Here is a 23,489-nt window from a genome sequence, read left to right on the forward strand (position 1 = left end):
TGACTCTTTCCTTATGGATGGCCTATGAAAAATGAAGTAACGAAAGGTCTGAGGCTTGTTTCCACAACCTTCGGCATAAGAAGCTCTGAAGAATGGTCATTGCCTTGAGGACTAATGGTGAAAGCCTTGGCCACTTTTAAAGACTTTCCTACATTATCTGAGTGAAGTCTTGGGAAATGGGAAAGAGGGGTCAAAGGAGTCTGCTCTCCAGAATGGAGGAGAAGTAGAAATCATGCAACTCCACTTCCAGGTAAGAAGCCAAGGTTGTATGGAGTTCAGATGAAGATCTTATTGTCCAGAGTGGGATGCAGTGGGACCACAGACTCTGAAGATCAGTCATACTCACATCCTGCTACTCTCCGTTTCAAACTTTAACTCTTAATGACACTTAACACATCGCTGAGCCCTTTTTACACAACCATGCAGCAACTATGGAAAACTCACTCCCTTGTTTTCTTGCCTAAATGCTTGGGTCACTTTACATTAGAGCTCAAAATAGGACCAGATAGTCACAAATCCACATAATTGAAAGCCATTTTCAAGCTCTCCTCAAAGACTCCTTATCAAATTCTTCTTATAATAACTTGGGGGCACAATACTAACGCGTTTGGAAGGGTCTGGTCCATGCCCACCCCCTCCCTGCTCTCACTGAAGATTGCCCACCTGGAGGCTCAGGCCTTTCTTCAACCTCGGGCCTGGAGACATCGATCTGCAGGGTGAGAACAAGAACGTGTTCAGGTACCAGGTCCACGTTATTCCTCGAAGAGGAAATGAGGTGCCTCTCCAGCTTTAAACAAAGGGCTGATAGCCAATCCCCCAGGTTCATTTCTTCTATGATATAGTATTCAGGACGAGAAAAATAAGTGAATCCTGACTTACCAGTGTTTGTTTGGTCAATGATATTGTCCCTAGTGATTCCATGCACCACACATAGTTTTGCAAACTTTTCCTTGATGTCCGAACTAAGATCCTTTGTTCTGCCTGTGAAAAGAGCAGCAGTTAGTGTAGCAGCTGTGTCCTAGGCATTGACACAGGACTAAGTGAGGGGAGAGGGGCTCCCCGATAAGGGTGAGAAAATGGCTGGTGACATGGTTGACAGGTGTGGGTACAATCTATCCTGAATGTGGCACCCATGGAATGGCCTTCTAGCACGGGGAGAGATTTCAGAGTGTGCCCATCCCTGTGCTTGAGGCAGGGTGCAGGTGAGCATCGTCGACCTTCATGAAGTGAGGAAGAGGCAGGACCAAGCTGGGAAGACCATATTAAAGCTAGAGTTTCCTTCCTGTTTTCCCACCACAAGATCAGTGTCCGTGTGGAAATACTTTACCATAGAGCACCATCACCTGGAAAGTTTCTCTGTTCCTGAAATTAACAAGTGAAACGTGACATATCTGTCATAGACTGTATTAACTACAGTAAATGTATTCCCTCCGTCATCTGTGGAGGAAATGGGACACAGCTCAGAAATTCTCTGGTCTGCAAGAAATTATGTAAACCCTTTACTTGTTCTACCCCAAACATAAAAATAATTAAAATACATATCCTGGAAGAGATGGGGGGCGGGGATATCTGCTGCTTCCCATCTGTAGCTTTCTGGACTTGATGAAGTAAATTCTAAGGAAGAGGCTCTAGGAAGACGCCCACTAGAGAACACTTAGCCACAGCAGGGATTACCTCACTCTCATCATCTCTGAGGCTCATCTGCCTCCCTCAGCACCTTCAAGGGACACATCTGACTTTCATAAGTCTGCCGTCTCACATGGCTACATCCTGAGCAATGTACACTGGTGCTAGTTACTGGGAGTATCAGACTCCACCTCACCATACTTATCCCCCTTGCCTGCCACAGGGTCCTAGCTACTAGATGGACCCCATGTCCCTGGCTAAATCAACCATGTCAGGAAGTGCTTGAGATTCTACAAGGGGTTGTGGTAAGTTCGCTAGTAGAAAGTTTGACTGGGAGGTGCAAGTTCCTGAGTTCAAACCCCAGCAACACACACACACACACACACACACACACACACACACACACACACACACGATAAAGGTAGTAGGGTTTACTAAATTCCTTGTGGATAGACATTCTATAAACTTACACTCAACAAAATATTCGACATCCTTTGGCGTTTTGTAGGCAACCAAATATAGTTCCCTGCATTCTCCATTTTCCCTGTAAAACAGAGCAAGCTGATGCTTAGGGGATTTTTGATCTGGCTGGCTTCTTCACCCTCTACTCTATAGGTATCTCCAGTTTCTGATTCCATTTTACTTTTGAATATTTTTGCAAAATTAGCAAAATGGCTTTTTTTAAAGGTTATTTCATTTCTGTCTGATACTTTAGCAATCACGAACTTGCTCTTATTTCTTCTTCTTCATCAAAGGGGAGACACCTCACTTACTTAATACGGAACTTGAAGCCTAAGGAATTCTCCAAGACATCGATGTGCTGCATAAAAACTCTCATGCTGCCGTTCTCTTCTATCTTTTCTCTTTTGTCAGAGGCCACGACATTAGAAAACCAATCCCCATTGAGCTGTAATGGATAAGAAAATGCGTAAGGGAGGAGGGGGCAGGGATACCGCATGGACATGTTTCTTCTTGGTTTTGACTTGATAGAGTTGTCACAATACCTTACATTCTGCCCCTGACTCTCAGTGAGAGCAGAGGTCCCCAAAGGTTGTTATATCTGCAGAGCATACAACTGGTCTTACTTCAAGGTCTGAAGCCATTCGTTTGTCTAATAGAACAAGCCACTGTACGCATCCCCTCAGAGGACCTGCTTGGCTACAAGAGTTCCCAAAGCACTCTCTGAGTCAGAAGTTACTATTCGCTGAGCCTACCTTGTCCACATCGAGGTTCCCTCTATCGGAATTAGCTTCTTCTGCATGGCCACAGACCAGGGTCAGGCCCAGACACAGCAGCAGCAGCTACAGCTTCATGTTGGTAGGGAATAGAATTGCCTCTCTGTCGGGACAATCTCTCTGTTGATGGTGCCCACACTCCACCTCAAGCACTTTGCTCCTCTTTATACTCTCTCTGGGGTCGAGTGTTTTTTAATTTTTCCTTCTCATATGGGCCTCCTTCCCTCAGGCTTTGTGGAATGTTTTCTCATGTACTGATGTGAAGCCAAGGATTGTTCCTGCCCTTTTCAAACTTGGCAATCTCATCTCCTATGGATTGATTTTATCACTCATACATTTCACAAAACATATTCCCAAGAAAAACAATGGATGTTCTAGAGGGCCATCTGGAACCAGATGCAACTTTGGATCTGACTTGGAATCAGAAAGCCAGTTATGGAGTGGGTGGGTACTGAACTGGAGGTCAAGCATGGAGAGAATCTTTGCTCCAAGACTTGAGTGGAGTGTGGAAGAAGCTGAATTACTTGGGTTTTCTTTGAAAAGATTCATTCACATTTCATGCGTATGAGCATTGGTTTTGCATGTGTACCATGCACACACCTGGGGCCAAGAAAGTCAGAATGAGGTCAAAAGAAGGAGGCAGATTCTTTGAAACCTGTTCTTGCTGAGGACCCAGGTTCAATTCCCAGCACTCACATGGCATCTCACAACTGACTCTAACTCCAGTCACAGGAAATTACCCTCCTTTGGCCCCTGTGATCTCCTGTACACATGTGGTACATATGAACTCACTCATTCAGGCACATATGCATAAAAATAATAAATCTTAACTTAAAAAGATTATCAGGAAGGGTCTTCCGAAGCTAAGCTAACAGCCCCCACCCCCAAACCTACCCCAAAAGATTGACCTCAGAATGCAAACTGCTAACTTAGTAAGGTAAACTGCTTCAGCTGTTTACCTCAGAGAACGTTGGACTTTAAATGACTGGACATAATCTCATCATTAAAGAAAAACAAAGATATTGTTCAAAGTCATATTTGCTGATGGAGGTCCAAGTAGAAATGATGTCAAGAGTCTGCTTACAAAGACACACAGCTATAAATAGGAACATATTTTGTATCCGTATAAATTGTATTTACCCTGGAACTAGAAACATAAAATAGTGTTTGATGTGGGGAAATAAAGAATTCAAGAAGGAGGCAAGTCCTCGATAGGGTTTATTTCCACTTTGCATCAACTCTCTATAGTATGTACTATTTATTTTCATCTTTCCATAGTGTTAGCTAAGACTCAGAAAGATCAAGTAACTATACAAGGCCATACAGCCAGTCAGCGAGAGAACTTAGATTTAAACCCAAGTCTGTCCATCTGACTCAGGAGCCTTTGTTCTTATTAACTCCACTCCACAGGTCTGGATGTTTTTACTGGAAGGGAGGATGGTTAAATAGGAGAAAGAGGAATAAACAGCACTGTAGAGCTCCAGACACATCAGACTGAAACTGCATGTGGGTTTCTTTAAAATATGGAGGAGTGGGTGTAGCTTGAGATTGAATGAGACATGACTACTGGCTCCTCTTGGTCTACAAGCATTTGGTAAATGCTTGACTAGGGGATGATCATTTTTCTTTTCTCCTCTTCCTCTTTCTCCTGCTCCTCTCCCCTCCTCTTCCTTTTTTGGTTGATTACAGTGTGTGTGCACACATGTGCACACATATGCACAGGCCTTTGCTCATATATGCAGGAGTCAGAACAGGGTGCCAGTTGTCTCCCTCTGTCTCCTTTTACTTTATCCCCTTCAGACAGGGTCTCCCTCTGAATTTGGGACTTAATGTGTTTCAGATAGGCTGGCAAGCCAGTAAGTTCCAGCAATTCTCCAGTCTCCACCATCTACCTAGTGTTGGGGTTAAAGGCAGCCATGGCCAGCTTTTTTAATGTGAGTTCTGAGCATCTGCTCTGATCTTGCTGGGAGCCCGCACAGCCCTCACAGCAAGTACTTCTCAACTGATCTGTCTTCCCTGCAACTCACATAGAGGCTGGCCTTGAGCTTCCTGAGTTTCTGAATGGTCTTGGATCTGTGGCAATCCCCCAGCTCCAGCCTCCTGAATACTAAGATTACAGGTTGTAGCACCACATCTGGCTATAGATTACTGCTTTTCTAGTAATGAACGAGAAGATGCTTCCCCAGCAGAAGGCAACAGCCATTCCCTTCCACTTAACACTCCTCAGTACATGTGGGCTATTCGTGTGACTGAAGCACTGAGGCTGTTAAGAAATGACTAGACAAAGCAGGTGGGTAATGGGTTTAAGGAGTGTATGTGTAACCAGCTAATGGCCCATTTGTAACTAGCTAGCATTTCTGAAACTGACTAATAGGAAGATGATTTAATGACCTTTACCTGAGTCTTACTCTCAACTAATTGAATAAATACCCCATTCAGAAAGCCTGCGGAAACATTCGAGTCACTTACATGGTGCCAGGGTGTGTTCGGGGCCAAGAAGAACATCAACGAACATGGGCTTATTTGATTCATTTCCCAGAGAGGAAATATTCTGTAGTCCCTCCAGCAGAGTGACAGATAGGACTGCTGACCCCAGCTCGACAGCAGTTCTAAAGCACCTGCTTCTGTCAGCGTCAGAGGATGCTTGGAGCCACTGGAATCCACCTGGTTAACTCCCAAAACCTAAAGCGGGCCCCAGAAAAGAGAGGCAGAAACAAACTGTAGGGGACAAAGATTATTGGCCAGATAAAGAGAGCATTCAAAATCAAAAAAAAAAAGATTATTGGCCAGGAACTCGTGAAGGACGAAGGGAGGTAGGAGACAGCAGAATCAAGGAAGGGAAGTTATCCTGTGGTAGGCAGAAATGCTATGCCACAGTTTTGCTCAATCTTGGGGGGGTGCACCCCAAAGAGACCAGCATCTCAGCTCAAAGACAAGGGAGTCTGAAGCAGTTAACAGTTGGGACAGCTAGCTATTCACACTCCTCACGACCAAGCAGTCTTTTCTTCAAGGTTGGAGGTGGACTCTAAGCTATACTGCATCATGATGTCTGGGATTTCATTCTGCTATCCATGAGTAGTCTTTCTGCACAGGGCTCGAGTCCTCTCCCCAATTAGGTATCTGTCACAGGAACCTTGCAATACAAAGATGTTTAACTCAGGGGAATCTGTAAGCCACCGAGGCCAGGAACCATGCATCCACACTACTGCATGCTCAGAAGGGTCAGCGCATTGGCAGTGTTAGCCTTCAGTCACCAATGGCTGATGGAGGGAAGGCAGGATGAACCAGAAGAGGGAGAGACTGGAGAGATGACTCCTGGTTAAATTCCCAGCACCCACAGGAGTCCATAAGTCTAGTTCCAGGGATCAGACACCCTATGTGGGCTCTGCGTGCATGTGCTGCACAGACATACGTGCAAGCAAAACATTCATACACATAAAATAATCTATTGTTTTAAGCACAAGAGAATTGACCAGACTAACAGGAACTAGGCAGAGGGCCTTCTAGGGTGTGGGGAGAATGGATCCATACGTGAAGGCCATGGCAAACAGGAGTACAAATAGTTCAGAGCGCCAAAGGAAACCTTGCTAGAACACAGTGAACACAGGAATTATGAAATGAGTCGAGGCTAGAAAGGGAGTTGTGTCAGTTTGTAGGGGCTGCCCTCTCGAACTCATGCAGTATGGGTGATTTCAGCAAAAATTAGACTTTCTCATTTCTGGCAGCTAGAACTCTGGGAGCAATGTGTTTGATGGGGCTTGCTTCTTCTGAGCTCTTCCTCATTGGTGGAATCATGTTCCCGGGTCTTCAGGAAGTCTCTACTCTGATCCATCCTGTATCCCAGTCTTTTCTTTTGAGTACACTGGTCAGTCATCTTGACTTACGGTTCACTCAGAAGACCTCATCTTACCATAATTACACCAAATCACACCCTCAGGCACTATGGGTAATGCTACCAATGTATGTATTTTTTGTGGACACTCTTATCCCGTATCAGCTTATGTGGGCCCGTGAGGAGCTTGGTAGGGGTTGGTTTTCATGTATCTGGGAAGGACCTGAAGCATTTTAGAATTACAGTCGGAACATGGTCAGAGGTGTGCTTTCAAAGTTCATCTGGCTGCATTTGGATAACAAAGACCAACAGGAAGGCAGGAGAAGAGAGAAAAAAGTTGCTATCAGTGGCTCTCAGACATGTGGATCGAGACACTACCTGGATTCTCAATGTGTGGGTTGTGACCCCCACCTGGGTCACATGTCCTATATCCTGCATATCTGATATTTACATTTCATTTAATAACACCAGCAAAATGACATTTATGAAGTAGCAGGGAAATAAGTTTATGGTTGGAGGCCACTGTAACATGAGGAACTGTATTAAAGGGTCATAGCATCAGGAAGGTTGAAAACCTTTAGGCAGGAGATCGTGAAGGAAGTTACTGAAACATGCTGGCAAGAGATCATGTAAGCTTACTCTCCATAGCTGGAATTAGAGGGAAGTCTATAGAGAAAGTACATGGTGTTCAGAGAATGTGAGGTGTTAAGTACACATTGGTATTCAGTATCCTTATATAGATACAGTTTAGAATTATTGTGATTAATATCATGACCAAAACAACTTGAGGACGAAAGGGTTTATTTTAGCTTACAGTCTATCATGAAGGGAAGTTGTGTGTGTGTGTGTGTGTGTGTGTGTGTGTGTGTGTGTGTGTGTGTGTGTGTGGTGGGGGGACTCTATGAGAGAGCGTGGAGGCAGGGACTAAAGCAGAGTCCTTAGGAGAACATGGCTTCCTGTCTCGTTCCCTGTGCATTGTGAGCCTGCCTTCTTATATACCTCAGAACACCCTGCCCAGGGTGGTACTGCCATAGTGAGGTGGGTCCTCCCGAATCAGTTTCCTAGAGGCATTTTCTCACTTGAGGGTGCCTCCTTCCAAATAACTCTAGCCTGTGTGGAATTGAAACAAAAACAAAAATAAAGAAATGACCCAAGAAAGTTAGTAATGAAGGAAAAAAACAAAACAAAACACCACAAGAAACAAAAAACAACTGTACATGAGAAACAATAAAGATAACGCCTCTGCCTAGTGTTTTCAAACCTGACGTCCGTATCCCTGTGTACAGGGGGGTGTGAAGGCATCTATGTGCCGTTGACTGATCCACACAGATGCTGGATGCATGAGAGTCGCTGAGATGCTGGTTTCAACCTTCGTGATGTAGGCACCTCTTGCTTCTGTCTTCCTTTTATTCTTCTTTCTTCATTACTCATAATTTTCTGTGTTTTATGCTGCAAATAGTTTCATAAGTTATCTCAGGACTTCTCCCCCTTGACATTAACTGAACCGAACCTATATAACCACCCTTTACAGGTCAGAAACTGAATTGTGCTGGCGGTTCATACACTTCACTGAACGGTGGATGCTTCCTGGACGTTAATTCTTTTTTAACTGAAGCATGATTAGTGGTTTTAAACTTCAGAATGTTTTAAACTTCAGAACACCTCGGTCGTTGATACTGTCTCAAGACATGCTTCCAGAGGGCAGGATGGACAGAAGTTCCCAGCAGCCCCATCGAGCAACTCACAACCACCTGCAGCCCAAGTGCCCTTGTCAGGCCTCGCCGTGCACCTGCACGCGCGCACTGGTGCACACACGCACACACATTAAAATTAATCTAAATGGTCAAATATAACAAGAAATGCTACAAATGGGCTTATTATATGTGTCTATGAAAATGATATGGCAATGATTGCTTTATCCCTCATAATTTATTTGATAAACAGCAATTCAGAAGTAATTTCATTGTAAGCCTGAGAACTGGTTTTCTGAAGACATGATCGCTTTGGTTTTATTTAGATGCAAAGGAACTTTAAATAGTTTTCAAATGACTACAAAGAATGGACCTACTTGAGATGGAAATTAAAATAAAAACGAAACTCCAGTCTTAAATACAGTATAAATCTAGTATCAGAAATTTGTTTATAAATAATAAAATAACTATAACTGTGTTAGAGTGCAGAGAAGTACCACTCTGTGTGCCATTCCGTGTTAATTGGTTGTGGCGCTCAGCTTAATCGCATACAGTTTCATCCATCCACTACGCAATACAGTTTTAATTAGATATATAAAAATATAGAGGAGCCAGTCAATTACTACTAACAAACCAAATAAGGACTGAAACTCTGGAGAGAATAGGACAGACCCGACAACCACACCACGGCATCTGAAATTACGCATGCGTAGTTCTGTTAAACTCATCTACAGAAGAAAGAGTAAGAATCTTACCACACCACGAAATCGCTGCTGGAGGCTCACAGAGCCAGTGCAGCAAGGTGTAGGGTTGCCCCCTACTGGCCAACCTCAGTGTTGTGCTGTATCCTACAGCCGCATTGCTGGGGCTTCCTTTGTGCGTGTTAGGTCTCTGTTAAGTTTGTGCTCATAATTTGCAGCCAGTAGCTGGAGAGTTGGAGCACAAAACTTGTACTCATTATCGTCCTTTTTAAAAATAGAAAAGTCAAGGCTGGAGAGATAGCTCAGTGGATAAGAGCACTCGATGCCCTCACAGAGGACCTGACTTCAGTTTCCAGCATACACAGGATAGCTCGAAACCATCTATACATCCAGTTTCAGAAGATAGGACACCTTATTCTGACCTCTTCAAGCACGAGTGGTATATGTGGTGAACAGACATACATGCAGCCAAAACACTTATATACATAAAATAAAACTAAAAAACGTCTAACTAGACAAGTCAGGACTGGAGAGCTTTGTCACCGGTTAAAAGCATAGGGCTGTTCTTTCAGAGGACTTAGGTTTGGTTCATGGCACCCACATGGTGGCTCACAACCATCTGTAACTCCAGCTCCAAAGGATTCATTTTTAATATACGTTAAAATATTAATCTCATCTTTCATTACAAATGTTTCAGGCTAATGTTTCAACTAAAAGCCTTGGTTACTAGTCTTCTAACCTCGGAGTTACATTCTGTTCTTTTGTTTTTGGGGTGCTGATGATTGAACAGAGGGTGTCATGGTTACAAAGTCACCATTCACCACCAGCGGCCTATACCCCTATTTCTGAAGTTCCATTCTTTCACTGCAGTTACTTTAGATAGTCTGAGGTCTTTCTCCATAGGAAACTGTTCTTGGTCCTTTCTTGTGAGTTTGTCTTAGCATATTTTTTCTGTTCCTTTCCTTTCGTGAATGCTTTCATTACTTCTTACCCAATACAAATCAAATGTAAGTGTCTTTGTGGTATTGTATTAAGTGGGGTTACCTAGAGGAATAAAACTTACAGTGTGTGTGTGTGTGTGTCTGTGTGTGTGTCTGTGTGTGTGTCTGTGTGTGTGTGTGTGATTAGTTTATTAGAATGATCTACAGACTGTAGTTCAGGTAATGTATTAACATAAAGTCCAAGAATTCAGGAGTTGTTTAGTCCACAAGGTTGGATGGCACAGCTGTTTTTCAATGTATGTCAGAATTCCAAAGTAGGCACTAATGCTCATGAAGGAATGGACCTTCTAGCCAGAGTAAGAGGAGGCTCTAGAGAGGGATCTTCCTTCTTCCCCATCTTCTATGTAAGCTGTCAACAGAGGGGGTGACCCAGTTTCAAGGTGCACCTTCCCTCCTCAAAAAAATCCGGATTAAAAGTGGGTCTTTCCGGGATGATCAAAATGCGAATGCTTCACTCCTTCTTTAGAAGGGGAACAAGAATACCCTTGACAGGGAATAGGGAGGCAAAGATTAAAACAGAGGCAAATGGAGCACCCATTAAGGACCTGTCCAACATGTGGCCCATACATATACAGCCACCCAATTAGATAAGATGGATGAAGCAAAGAAGTGCAGGCCAACAGAAACCAGATGTAGATCTCTCCTGAGAGACACAGCAAGAATACAACAAACACAGAGGCGTATGCCAGCAGCAAACCACTGAACTGAGAACAGGACCCCTGTTGAAGGAATCAGAGAAAGGACTGAAAGAGCTTGAAGGGGCTTGAGAACCCATATGAACAACAATGCCAACCAACCAGAGCTTCCAGGGACTAAGCCACTACCCAGAGACTATACATGGACTGACCCTGGGCTCCAACCTCATAGGTAGCAATGAATGGCCTAGTAAGAGCACCAGTGGAAGGGGAAACCCTTGGTTCTGCCAAGACTGAACCCCGAGTGTACATAATTGCTGGGGGGAGGGCGGTAATGGGGGGAGGATGGGGAGGGGATCACCTATATGGAAGGGGAGGGGGAGGAGTTAGGGGGATGTTTGCCCAGGAACCGGGAAAGGGATTAACATTCAAAATGTAAATAAGAAATACCCAAGTTAATAAAAAAAAAGAAAAAAAAGTGGGTCTTTCCATCTTCAATTGACTTAGCCACTCTCTCACTCATGCATTGTCTGTTAAGGTTTAGTTAATTCCGATGTCTTTGACAACCAAGAACTGCCATTACAAGCCCAACCCTGGTCAATGTGACACACAGTCACATCTCTTTGCCATGCTTAATTTTCAGGTGGAAGTAACAGCCAGGTCATAACTATGCCTGTGTGACTACCCCATGTACAGCCTCAAAGGCGTTATGTGTTTAACAGAGTCGTAATTGTACACAGCGTGATGTAAGCATCCCTCATACAACCATAAATGCATTATAAGCTTTATGATGTTCCTTCAAGGGACATTCCTTTGATATGTCAAAAGTTAAATATGACATCCTCTGATATTCTGTTAATCGTTCTGATACTCCATGACAAAGAAATAAAACATGAAAATCTGTACAAACACATTCTTAACAAAATACTCCCCTGAGCTGCGTGCTGTCCTCTCCTGGACCCCCAGCTCCATTGTCCAGCCACTGGAAATAAAGAAATGAATTAAGCACTTTCTAGAATTCAATGATACCTAAACAACACAAAGACTCAATAAATAAAAGAACTTCACACCAATTTCCACTATGAACATTGATACAAATATTCTCGATAAAATGCTTGCAAACTGAATCCAGGAACACATCAAAAACATTATTCACCATGATCATGTAGGCTTCATCCCAGGGATACAGGTATGGTTCGATGTACAGAAATCCATCAATGCAATCCACTGTACATACAAACTAAAAGAAAATATCACATGATCATTTCTCTAGATGTAGAAAAGGTCTTTGACATAATCCAACACTCCTTAATATTAAATGTCTTGGAGAGATCCGAGATATAAGGTGCATTTCTAAACACAATAAAAGCAATATACAAGCAGCTCGCTTCTCACAAACCCCGTAGGAGAGAGAACTCACCACCTGAGACTGCAGAGCAGAAGAGACCACCAACACTGCCCACCCCTGCCCACATCCCTGGCCCAAGAGGAAATTATATACGGCCTCTGGGTTCCCGTAGAGGAGGGCCCAGGAGCAGCAGGTCCGCTGTGTCTGAGACACCTCTGGAACCTGAAGGGACTGACCAGATAAACAGTTCTCTGCACCCAAATCCCTTGAGAGGGAGAGCTAAACCTTCAGAGAGGCAGACACGCCTGGGAAACGAGAAGAGACTGCACTCGGCGCACATCTCTGACTCCAGAGGAAAACACCAAACGCCATCTGGAACCCTGGTGCACGGAAGCTCCCTGAAAGGGCGGCGCAGATCTTCCTGGTTGGTACCCCCACGGAGAGCTCATAACCAACACCCCACAAGCAAACTTGAGCCTCGGGACAACAGGTAAGACAAACCTTCCTACTCCAAATGACTTGCCTAGTGATCTCAGAACACAGGCCCACAGGAACAGCTAAAGACCTGTAGATAGGAAAAACTACACGCCCGGAAGCAGAACACTCTGTCCTCATAACTGGCTGAAAGGAAACAGGAAAACAGGTCTACAGCACTCCTGAAACACAGGCTTATAGGACAGTCTAGCCACTGTCAGAAATAGCAGAACAAAGTAACACTACAGATAATCTGATGGCAAGAGGCAAGCACAGGAACCCAAGCAAGAGAAACCAAGACTACATGGCATCATCAGAGCCCAATTCTCCCACCAAAGCAAACAATGAATATCCAAACACACCACAAAAGCAAGATCTAGTTTCAAAATCATATTTGATCATGATGCTGGAGGACTTCAAGAAAGATGTGAAGAACTCCCTTAGAGAAACACAGGAAAACATAAATAAACAAGTAGAAGCCTACAGAGAGGAATCGCAAAAATCCCTGAAAGAATTCCAGGAAAACACAATCAAACAGTTGAAGGAATTAAAAATGAAAATAGAAGCAATCAAAAAAGAACACATGGAAACAACCCTGGATATAGAAAACCAAAAGAAGGGACAAGGAGCCGTAGATACAAGCTTCACCAACAGAATAGAAGAGATAGAAGAGAGAATCTCAGGAGCAGAAGATTCCATAGAAATCATCGACTCAACTGTCAAAGATAATGTAAAGCGGAAAAAGCTACTGGTCCAAAACATACAGGAAATCCAGGACTCAATGAGAAGATCAAACCTAAGTATAATAGGTATAGAAGAGAGTGAAGACTCCCAGCTCAAAGGACCAGTAAATAGCTTCAACAAAATCATAGAAGAAAATTTCCCTAACCTAAAGAAAGAGATACCCATAAGCATAAAAGAAGCCTACAGAACTCCAAATAGATTGGACCAGAAAAGAAACTCCTTCTGTCACATAATAGTCAAAACAACAAATACACAAAATAAAGAGAGAATATTAAAAGCAGTAAGGGAAAAAGGTCAAGTAACATATAAAGGCAGACCTATCAGAATCACACCAGACTTTTCCCCAGAGACTATGAAGCCAGAAGATCCTGGACAGATGTCATACAGACCCTAAGAGAACACAACAGCCAGCCCAGGTTACTGTATCCTGCAAAACTCTCAATTAACATAGATGGAGAAACCAAGATATTCCATGACAAAACCAAATTTACACAATATCTTTCTACAAATCCAGCACTACAAAGGATAATAAAGGGTAAAGCCCAACATAAGGAGGCAAGTTACACCCTAGAAGAAGCAAGAAACTAATTGTCTTGGCAACAAAACAAAGAGAAGAAAAGCACACAAACATAACCCCATATCCAAATATGAATATAACAGGAAGCAATAATCACTATTCCTTAATATCTCTCAACATCAATGGCCTCAACTCCCCAATAAAAAGACATAGATTAACAAACTGGATACGCAACGAGGACCCTGCATTCTGCTGCCTACAGGAAACACACCTCAGAAACAAAGACAGACACTACCTCAGAGTGAAAGGCTGGAAAACAACTTTCCAAGCAAATGGTCAGAAGAAGCAAGCTGTAGTAGCCATCCTAATATCAAATAAAATCAATTTTCAACTAAAAGTCATCAAAAAAGATAAGGAAGTACACTTCATAGTCATCAAAGGAAAAATCCACCAAGATGAACTCTCAATCCTAAATATCTATGCCCCAAATACAAGGGCACCTACATACGTAAAAGAAACCTTACTAAAGCTCAAAACACACATTGCACCTCACTCAATAATAGAAGGAGATTTCAACACCCCACTCTCATCAATTTACAGATCATGGAAACAGAAATTAAAGAGACGTAGACAGACTAAGAGAAGTCATGAGCCAAATGGACTTAACAGATATTTATAGAACATTCTATCCTAAAGCAGGATATACATTCTTCTCAGCTCCTCATGTTACTTTCTCCAAAATTGACCATATAATTGGTCAAAAAACGGGCATCATCAGGTACAGAAAGCAATAATCCCATGCGTGCTATCAGACCACCACCGCCTGAAGGTGGTCTTCAATAAAAATAAGGGAAGAACGCCCACATATACGTGTAAGTTGAACAATGCTCTACTCAACGATAACCTGGTCAAGGAAGAAACAAAGAAAGAAATTAAAGACTTTTTAGAATTTAATGAAAATTAAGGTACAACATACCCAAACTTATGGGACACAGTGAAAGCTGTGCTAAGAGGAAAACTCATAGCTCTGAGTGCCTGCAGAAAGAAACAGGAAAGAGCATATATCACCAGCTTGACGGCACACCTAAAAGCACTAGAACAAAAAGAAGCAAATACAACCAGGAGGAGTAGAAGGCAGGAAATAATCAAAATCAGAGCTGAAATCAACCAAGTAGAAACAAAAAGAACCATAGAAAAAATCAACAGAACCAAAAGTTGGTTCTTTGAGAAAATCAACAAGATAGATAAACCCTTAGCCAAACTACCGAAAGGACACAGAGAGTTTGTCCAAATTGACAAAATCAGAAATGAAAAGGGAGACATAATTACAGATTCAGAGGAAATCCAAAAAATCATCAGATCTTACTATAAAAGCCTATATTCAACAAAACTTGAAAATCTGCAGGAAATGGATGATATCCTAGACAGATACCAGGTACCAAAGTTAAATCAGGAACAGATAAACCAGTTAAACAACCCCAAAACTCCTAAGGAAATAGAAGCAATCATTACAGGTCTCCCAACCAAAAAGAGCCCAGGTCCAGACGGGTTTACTGCAGAATTCTATCAGACCTTCATAGAAGACCTCATACCAATATTATCCAAACTATTCCACAAAATTGAAACAGATGGAGCACTACCGAATTCCTTCTATGAAGCCAAAATTACTCTTATACCTAAACCACACAAAGACCCAACAAAAAAGAGAACTTCAGACCAATTTCCCTTATGAAATCGATGCAAAAATACTCAATAAAATTCTGGCAAACCGAATCCAAGAGCACATCAAAACAGTCATCCACCATGATCAAGTAGGCTTCATCCCAGTCATGCAGGGATGGTTTAATATACGGAAAACCATCAACGTGATCCATTATATAAACAAACTGAAAGAACAAAACCACATGATCATTTCATTAGATGCTGAGAAAGCATTTGACAAAATTCAAAACCCCTTCATGATAAAAGTCCTGGAAAGAATAGGAATTCAAGGCCCATACCTAAACATAGTAAAAGACATATACAGCAAACCAGTTGCTAACATTAAACTAAATGGAGAGAAACTCGAAGCAATCCCCCTAAAATCAGGGACTAGACAAGGTTGCCCACTCTCTCCCTACTTATTCAATATAGTTCTTGAAGTTCTAGCCAGAGCAATCAGACAACAAAAGGAGGTCAAGGGAATCAGATCGGAAAAGAAGAAGTCAAAATATCACTATTTGCAGACGACATGATAGTATATTTAAGTGATACCAAAAGTTCCACCAGAGAACTACTAAAGCTGATAGACAACTTCAGCAAAGTGACTGGGTATAAAATTAACTCAAATAAATCAGTAGCCTTCCTCTACACAAAAGAGAAACAAGCCAAGAAAGAAATTAGGGAAACGACACCCTTCATAATAGACCCAAATAATATAAAGTACCTCGGTGTGACTTTAACCAAGCAAGTAAAAGATCTGTACAATAAGAACTTCAAGACTCTGAACAAAGAAATTCAAGAAGACCTCAGAAGATGGAAAGATCTCCCATGCTCATGGATTGGCAGGATTAATATAGTAAAAATGGACATTTTACCAAAAGCAATCTACAGATTCAATGCAATCCCCATCAAAATACCAATTCAATTCTTCAAAGAGTTAGACAGAACAATTTGCAAATTCATCTGGAATAACAAAAAACCCAGGATAGCTAAAACTATCCTCAACAATAAAAGGACTTGAGGGGGAATCACTATCCCCGAACTCAAGCAATATTACAGAGCAATAGTGATAAAAACTGCATGGTATTGGTACAGAGACCACAGATAGACAAATGGAACAAAATTGAAGACCTAGAAATGAACCCACAGAGCCATGGTCACTTGATTTTTGACAAAGGAGCCAAAAGCATCCAATAGAAAAAAGATAGCATTTTCAGCAAATGGTGCTGGTTCAACTGGAGGTCAACATGTAGAAGAATGCAGATTGATCCATGCTTATCACCCTGTACAAAGCTTAAGTCCAAGTGGATCAAGGACCTCCACATCAAAGCAGATACACTAAAACTAATAGAAGAAAAACTAGGGAAGCATCTGGAACACATGAGCACTGGAAAAAATTTCCTGAACAAAACACCAATGGCTTATGCTCTAAGATCAAGAATCGACAAATGGGATCTCATAAAACTGCAAAGCTTCTGTAAGGCAAAGGACACTGTGGTTAGGAAAAAACGGCAACCAACAGATTGGGAAATGATCTTTACCAATCCTACAACAGATAGAGGCCTTATATCCAAAATATACAAAGAACTCAAGAAGTTAGACTGCAGGGAGACAAATAACCCTATTAAAAAATGGGGTTCAGAGCTAAACAAAGAATTCACAGCTGAGGAATGCCGAATGGCTGAGAAACACCTAAAGAAATGTTCAACATCTTTAGTCATAAGGGATATGCAAATCAAAACAACCCTGAGATTTCACCTCACACCAGTGAGAATGGCTAAGATCAAAAACTCAGGTGACAGCAGATGCTGGGGAGGATGTGGAGAAAGAGGAACACTCCTCCATTGTTGGTGGGATTGCAGACTGGTACAACCATTCTGGAAATCAGTCTGGAGGTTCCTCAGAAAATTGGACATTGAACTGCCTGAGGATCCAGCTATACCTCTCTTGGGCATATACCCAAAAGATGCCCCAACATATAAAAGAGACACGTGCTCCACTATGTTCATCGCAGCCTTATTTATAATAGCCAGAAGCTGGAAAGAACCCAGATGCCCTTCAACAGAGGAATGGATACAGAAAATGTGGTACATCTACACAATGGAATATTACTCAGCTATCAAAAACAATGACTTTATGAAATTCGTAGGCAAATGGTTGGAACTGGAAAATATCATCCTGAGTGAGGGAACCCAATTACAGAAAAACACACATGGTATGCACTCATTGATAAGTGGCTATTAGCCCAAATGCTTGAATTACCCTAGATGCCTAGAGCAAATGAAACTCAAGACGGATGATCAAACTGTGAATGCTTCACTCCTTCTTTAAAAGGGGAACAAGAATACCCTTGGCAGGGAGTAGAGAGGCAAAGATTAAGACAGACACAGAAGGAACACCCATTCAGAGCCTGCCCCACATGTGGCCCATACATATACAGCCATCCAATTAGACAAGACCGGGCTTTGTGTGTTTAAGTGGGCAATTATATCTTACCAATTGGGTCAAAGATCGTTGTGTTGTGTGTTCTTTTATGTGAGGGTTTGAGTATAAGAAAGTGTGTGGCTAGGACATGTACCCGCCAAGATACCTAGAAGATATCTTGGGGCACCGCGGTGCAGACATAGCTGGGTAAAAGACATCCATATTTTTTTATTTTTATATTTTTACAACAACATATTCATATACAAATATATCGGTATGAATGCATATATATGTACACAGAGGCATAAAAAGACAGACACACATTCACAGTCTTTGTCCACAGAGAGAACATACTTTATACACTGTTCAACAATCTGATTTCTGTACTTAAACGATATAACAAGTAACATTCACTACAACACATTGCCAGCTGTTTTCCACATTTTTATTCAACTCTTATTAACAATATCTAGACAAAACCCCTCAAAGTTTTCTATTGAAGTCTTTAATTCTAGCACTTGGGAGGCAGAGACAGGAACATCTCTGTGAGTTCAAGGCCAGCCCAGTCTACATAAAAAGTTCAAGGTCACCCTGGTCTATATAACAAGTTCCTGGTTAGCCAGATCTATATGGTAAGATTCTGTCTCAAACAAAACAAAACAAAACAACTCCCCAAAGTTTTCTATTAATTCAGAAGCTAACGAAGACATTAACAAAGAGAGCTAGATGATATCAGAGGGTACCCTCACCTGTATTTTACTCAGGCCCTAGTATGCAGTAAGCATAAATGCAAATTAAATACTAATTGTGGTGGCTAAGCACACACGTAAAAAGTTCATGAATTATTGTATTTTACTGTTTGTTGCTCTAATTAACATTTACACCAATGAGCGTGTGTGTGTGTGTGTGTGTGTGTGTGTGTGTGTGTGTGTGTGTGTGTTAACACAAGTACCATTTTTCAGGAGCACTGTACCCTGTCTTGAAAAGTTTTTCCCTCTGACCTATGGCTTGTAAATTAAGCAAGTCTGGTTGGCCAGGTAGTCTCAGGGATTCTCCTGTCTCAACTTTCCCAATTATGAGGTTGCAAGAGCACAGCAGCACATCTAGATTTTGACGTGGGTCCTAGGGATGGGATTCATATACTGCTTCATATACCAAGCTTTTACTGATTACACTATCTCCTCATTTCCTGTTCACAATTTTAAGAGTTTCCTATTTTAATCTAAATATGGAGACAATTTGTTACAAGTGTAAAAACACAGTATTTCATGTAAAGGTTTAGGATGAAGTTTAAACTTTATTACCATCTAATGATCTCATGTAAAGATTCATACTCTTAAAAAAGACTCTAACATCATCAAACTGAGACCATCTTGAAGGAATAATCTGAGGTAAGAGTTTTAAACATTTAAAGAGAGAAACATAGGTAAGAGTGAATAGCCACTCCAGTTTATATGGAGGAAATCAGAGCATCTGAATGGATGTCTGGAATTCTCACTTTTATGGAGGGCATTTAGGAGATCCTGGTTTGGGGTAAACTATGGAGGCACACATCTTTAATCCCAGCATTCATGAGGCAGAGTTCCAGACCAGTCAGGGCTACATAATAGAAATTCATGTTAGAAATGTTAGAGAGAAAGAGAGGGAGAGAGAGGAGACAGAGAGAGAGAGAGAGAGAGAGAGAGAGAGAGAGAGAGAGAGAGAGAGAGAGAGAGAGAGAGAGAGATCTGCAGAGATGCCGAGACAAAAACAGATACAGAAAGAACAGAAAGAGGAAAACACATACACAGTGAGACAGAGAAACAGAAAGACACACACACACACACACACACACACACACACACATACACACTCAGAGACAGAGAGAGAGAGAGACTCCCAGTGGGGGGGGGGAGAATGTTTGGTGGAAATCTGTATAGTATAGAAGGGAGAGTCCAGAAAAGCTGAACTGGAGCCTTTCACCCAGGGACTCAAGACCCGCACCCTGGGATAGAGAGATGAGCAGGACTCTCCGGGTAGCAGGACTCTCCGGGTAGCATGGCACCACAAAGTCTTCTGATACCCAGTGATGATGGAGACAGGGACAATTTTCCTTCTTAAAGGAAGTGATCAAGACTTACACCTGTTCTCTTGACATGTAAGATTAAAACAATCTTTGCCCGCGTGTACACATGTTCATCTGGATGTGTGCACATATCCACATGCCCATGCATGTGCATGCAGTTTGTCATCAAGCCGTTCCTGGACTGTTTTCTTCATCTTAGGTTTGCAACAAGTTTTCTCACCAAACAGCTCAGCAGTTGGCTAGACACGCTGGCCAACAAGTCCCAGCTCTGGTCTTCACCACCTTGGTGCCAGATTACAGGTGTGCACCTCCAGGCACAGCTTCTTACATAGAGGTTGTAGGGCTGAACTCAGGGTCACGCTCATGAGGCCAGTACTTTACAAACTGAGCCATCTCTCTAGCCCCATAACCAACTTCCTACAGGGATGCATGGAGCTGTCAAAATGGGTATCCACTCCCCCAAAAGACAGAAAGTATGAAAAGACAACTTCACTATGAAGGTTTTATGAATCACGTTCCTATTACGTGACAAGATAATACCCGGGCACTAATAATTAAGGTTGAAATCATTTTCTCTTCCTTTCTTGTTTTTTTTCTTGTTTTTCAAGGCAGGGTTTCTTTGTATAGCCCTGGCTGTCCTAGAACTCACTCTGTAGACCAGGCTGGCCTCAAACTCACATAGATGGGTCTGCCTATACCTCCTGAGTGGAAGATCAGAGGTGTGTGTATCCCCTTCTCAGGAAAATAACTTTCTTAATTTGAGACAGCAACTGGAAGCTGAATTTTAAGGGAAACATAATGTCACTTCAGAATCTGAAGCATGGGCTCACTGGGCCGTGCAAGTGCAGGTAATGCTTATGAGTGACACATCTGTACTGAGAATTACAAAATGTGGGCTCCTTAACACTGCTAAGTACTAGACTGAGACATAAGACAAGCCGGATTTGAGTAGTGTCAGTGTCAACTAAGAAAAACCAACAAATGGGACTTGACAAGAGGATCATAGAACACAGGACAAAAGCAGGGAGGGTTAAGGACTAATAAGAATGAGACTTTCTATAGCTGAATTTCATACAAGCCACTCCAATAAGAAGGTACAACAAAGACGTCGGTTATGTCCACTTAGAAGCTGCCAGTCTAGAAAAATTAGCTTGTATTTGCATACTGGGAGATCTTTTGGAAAGATGCAATAGAGGACTACAACACCAGGACAAATGACTTTAAGGGACCATCAGCAAAGTAAGGGAGCTGGTAACTCATCCATTAAAAGACACAGCAAGAACTTAAGGTTGACAGCCATTAACAAGGGCACTAGAGGGCAAGAAGGTTAACTAGAGAGTGATTGAATTAGTTACTTTCATATTGCTGTGATAAAACGCCATGACCGTGTCAACAGGGGGCAGATGGTTTCAGAGAGATACGTCTCTCTCTCTTCAGTCATGACAGGGAGGCATGGCAGCAAGGGACCGTCACAGAGCAGGAAGCTGAAAGTCACATCTTGACCTGTAAGTAGGAAACAGGCCATACCTCTGTGTGTGGCACACAAATGTTGGGCCGGCCCTAATGAAAACACCCACCAACTGGGTGATGTCTCAAATGCCTGAGACTATGGGGGGATATCTCATTCAAATCATCCCAGGGATTAAGGACGGATGGACACTTACAGAGCAGGGGTATGAGGAGTTTTGCAGTTAATGGAAGGAAACAAAATTATTAGGAGTGTCCACCATATCCAGAGGTGCAGAACAGAGACTGATCACAGAATGTCTAAAATTATTACAAGAAAATATGACAATTAGGGAAATGGTGTGCAGGGAAAGGAAAGGGAAAATTGAGGATTCTTTCTTAAATATCGTGAAGAGGAACGAGATTGAACATTGAAGAGTCTTCTGGAGGCTAAGTGATAGGTATACAGTAGGGAAGGGGCTAGGTGAGGGAGGTGACTTCAGGCTACTGAACCCTGGATTTCAGCTTTCTCCCTACAACTGTCAGAATGGTGATTGACTATACTCTTGCTCCTTATGGAAGACCATGCCTCTTGGGCTACCCTGTAGCATGGCATTTGGAATTGCTGCACCTCCTCTATAAAGAGATTATGCATGCCTACCCCTGAGCCAGGCAGCTCGCTCTGACCATCTGAAAGTGAGCTACAGTGGGTAACTACCACATCCAAGCAGTGATTTAAGGAGTAATTAAGTGGTTCCCTACACCCAATCTTTTCTTCTCGATGAAATAAAAGCTTGTTGTGAGCTGCTCAAGTGGACAGGTTTACAGGAGAAGGTGATATTAGAATCTCCAAGGTAAGAAAATATCTGTACTGTGAATTCCTTTTCTCCTGGGAGATTCTGGTGTTATTTTCTACTAGTTCCTGGTTAAGAGACAAAAACCCGGCACTTTTAAGAAAAAATAATTTTTTCCATATTGGGGATTAAATCTAGGTCCTTGTGAGAAATCACTCTCTATTCTGAGCTGTATCCCAAGCCCTATGGAAATTTTTCAAATTACTCTTTGACGAACTCCAAACTTAACCACCAAGAAACTAAAGACTTACTTGCACTGGTTCCTGTTTTCTAGAGTCTGTGCAGACTACTTGGGCTGTTCTTATTCACCCTCCCTGAAGACCACCACTCTTCTTCTCCATCCAACTTAGAGACTAGGCCTTGTTTGGGATCTTGATTTCCTGCTTATAAGAAATGGTAGACACTGAGGGTTGGATCAACCATTTCAGAAATCAAGCCCCAACTTTATTACTCCAGGGTCTTTCAAGGCTAATGAACATATATATGGCTTCTTATGTTTCAAAATAAGGATGCCCATGAACCTCAACTACGCACACCTTTCCTTTTGGAGGCAATGGCACAAGCATCATTCCTAGCACTTGTTGCTATTCTGTCTAAGCTCCACCCACAGCTACTTAGCAGCAGCCAGGTATGTTCTGCCCCACAGTTGCCTAGCAACAGCCATATATAGTACCTGACACTATAAAAGGAGCTGCTTCCCCCCCGCACACCTCTTATTCCCTCTTATCCTCTCTTTCCTCTCTTGCTCTTTGTTGTTCTCTGTTCTTATCCCACCCTCCTACCCCATGTGCCCATGACTGGGCCACCTTTCCTCTCTTGATTCTTGTCTCATTAAACCATGCCACGTGAAACCATGGTATCTTACTATTTTCTGTCCAGGCATGGGCTGAGATTCAAAACCCTAACAGTACTAAAAAGGGATCAAAACTCCCTGACCAACCACCACCACCACCACCACCACCACCACCACCACTGCCAAAATAAAACAAAACAAAACAAGAAAACTTCAAAGGGAAACATGAAGGACTTGAGGAGGAAGGGACATCAGGGAACATGTTCTGGGTGGTGGGGAACTGTCCTTACCCATCGAGGCTGGATTGCTGCAGGTCTCTAGCTTTGTATCTTTGTACACGTTTCTCTGCCCAGGTTCCAGCTGCTCCCATTCCTTCTGAGGAAAAGCCACAGACACAGCCAT

The 23,489-nt window shown here is 42.4% G+C and overlaps 1 protein-coding gene across 1 annotated transcript; it reads right to left on the reverse strand.

Annotated features, from left to right (window-relative positions):
* Positions 1 to 683: 683 nt before the first annotated feature.
* On the reverse strand, positions 684 to 23,489 carry Mup4-ps4 (major urinary protein 4, pseudogene 4). Its single transcript, XM_087551800.1, has 6 exons — positions 23,378 to 23,489; positions 2,841 to 2,881; positions 2,400 to 2,533; positions 2,097 to 2,170; positions 880 to 981; positions 684 to 709 (listed from the first exon to the last, which is right to left on the reverse strand). Exons 1-6 carry the CDS (start codon positions 23,487 to 23,489, stop codon positions 684 to 686), a joined length of 489 nt encoding a protein of 162 aa, XP_087407926.1.

Source organism: Rattus norvegicus, chromosome 5 (assembly GCF_021556685.1).
Source record: "Rattus norvegicus strain SHRSP/BbbUtx chromosome 5, alternate assembly SHRSP_T2T, whole genome shotgun sequence".
Classification (NCBI taxonomy): domain Eukaryota; kingdom Metazoa; phylum Chordata; class Mammalia; order Rodentia; family Muridae; genus Rattus; species Rattus norvegicus.

Bases quoted from the DNA above. Each gene is read 5' to 3' on its own strand.
- Mup4-ps4 (XM_087551800.1), bottom strand. From the start codon at position 23,489: ATGGCTGTGTCTGTGGCTTTTCCTCAGAAGGAATGGGAGCAGCTGGAA. The intron at 2,882-23,377 runs GTAAGGACAGTT...GTGGCCATGCAG, and splicing joins CAGCAATCCAGCCTCGATGG to AAGAAGCTAATTCCGATAGA. The intron at 710-879 runs GTAAGTCAGGAT...CTCACCCTGCAG, and splicing joins CATTGACCAAACAAACACTG to ATCGATGTCTCCAGGCCCGA.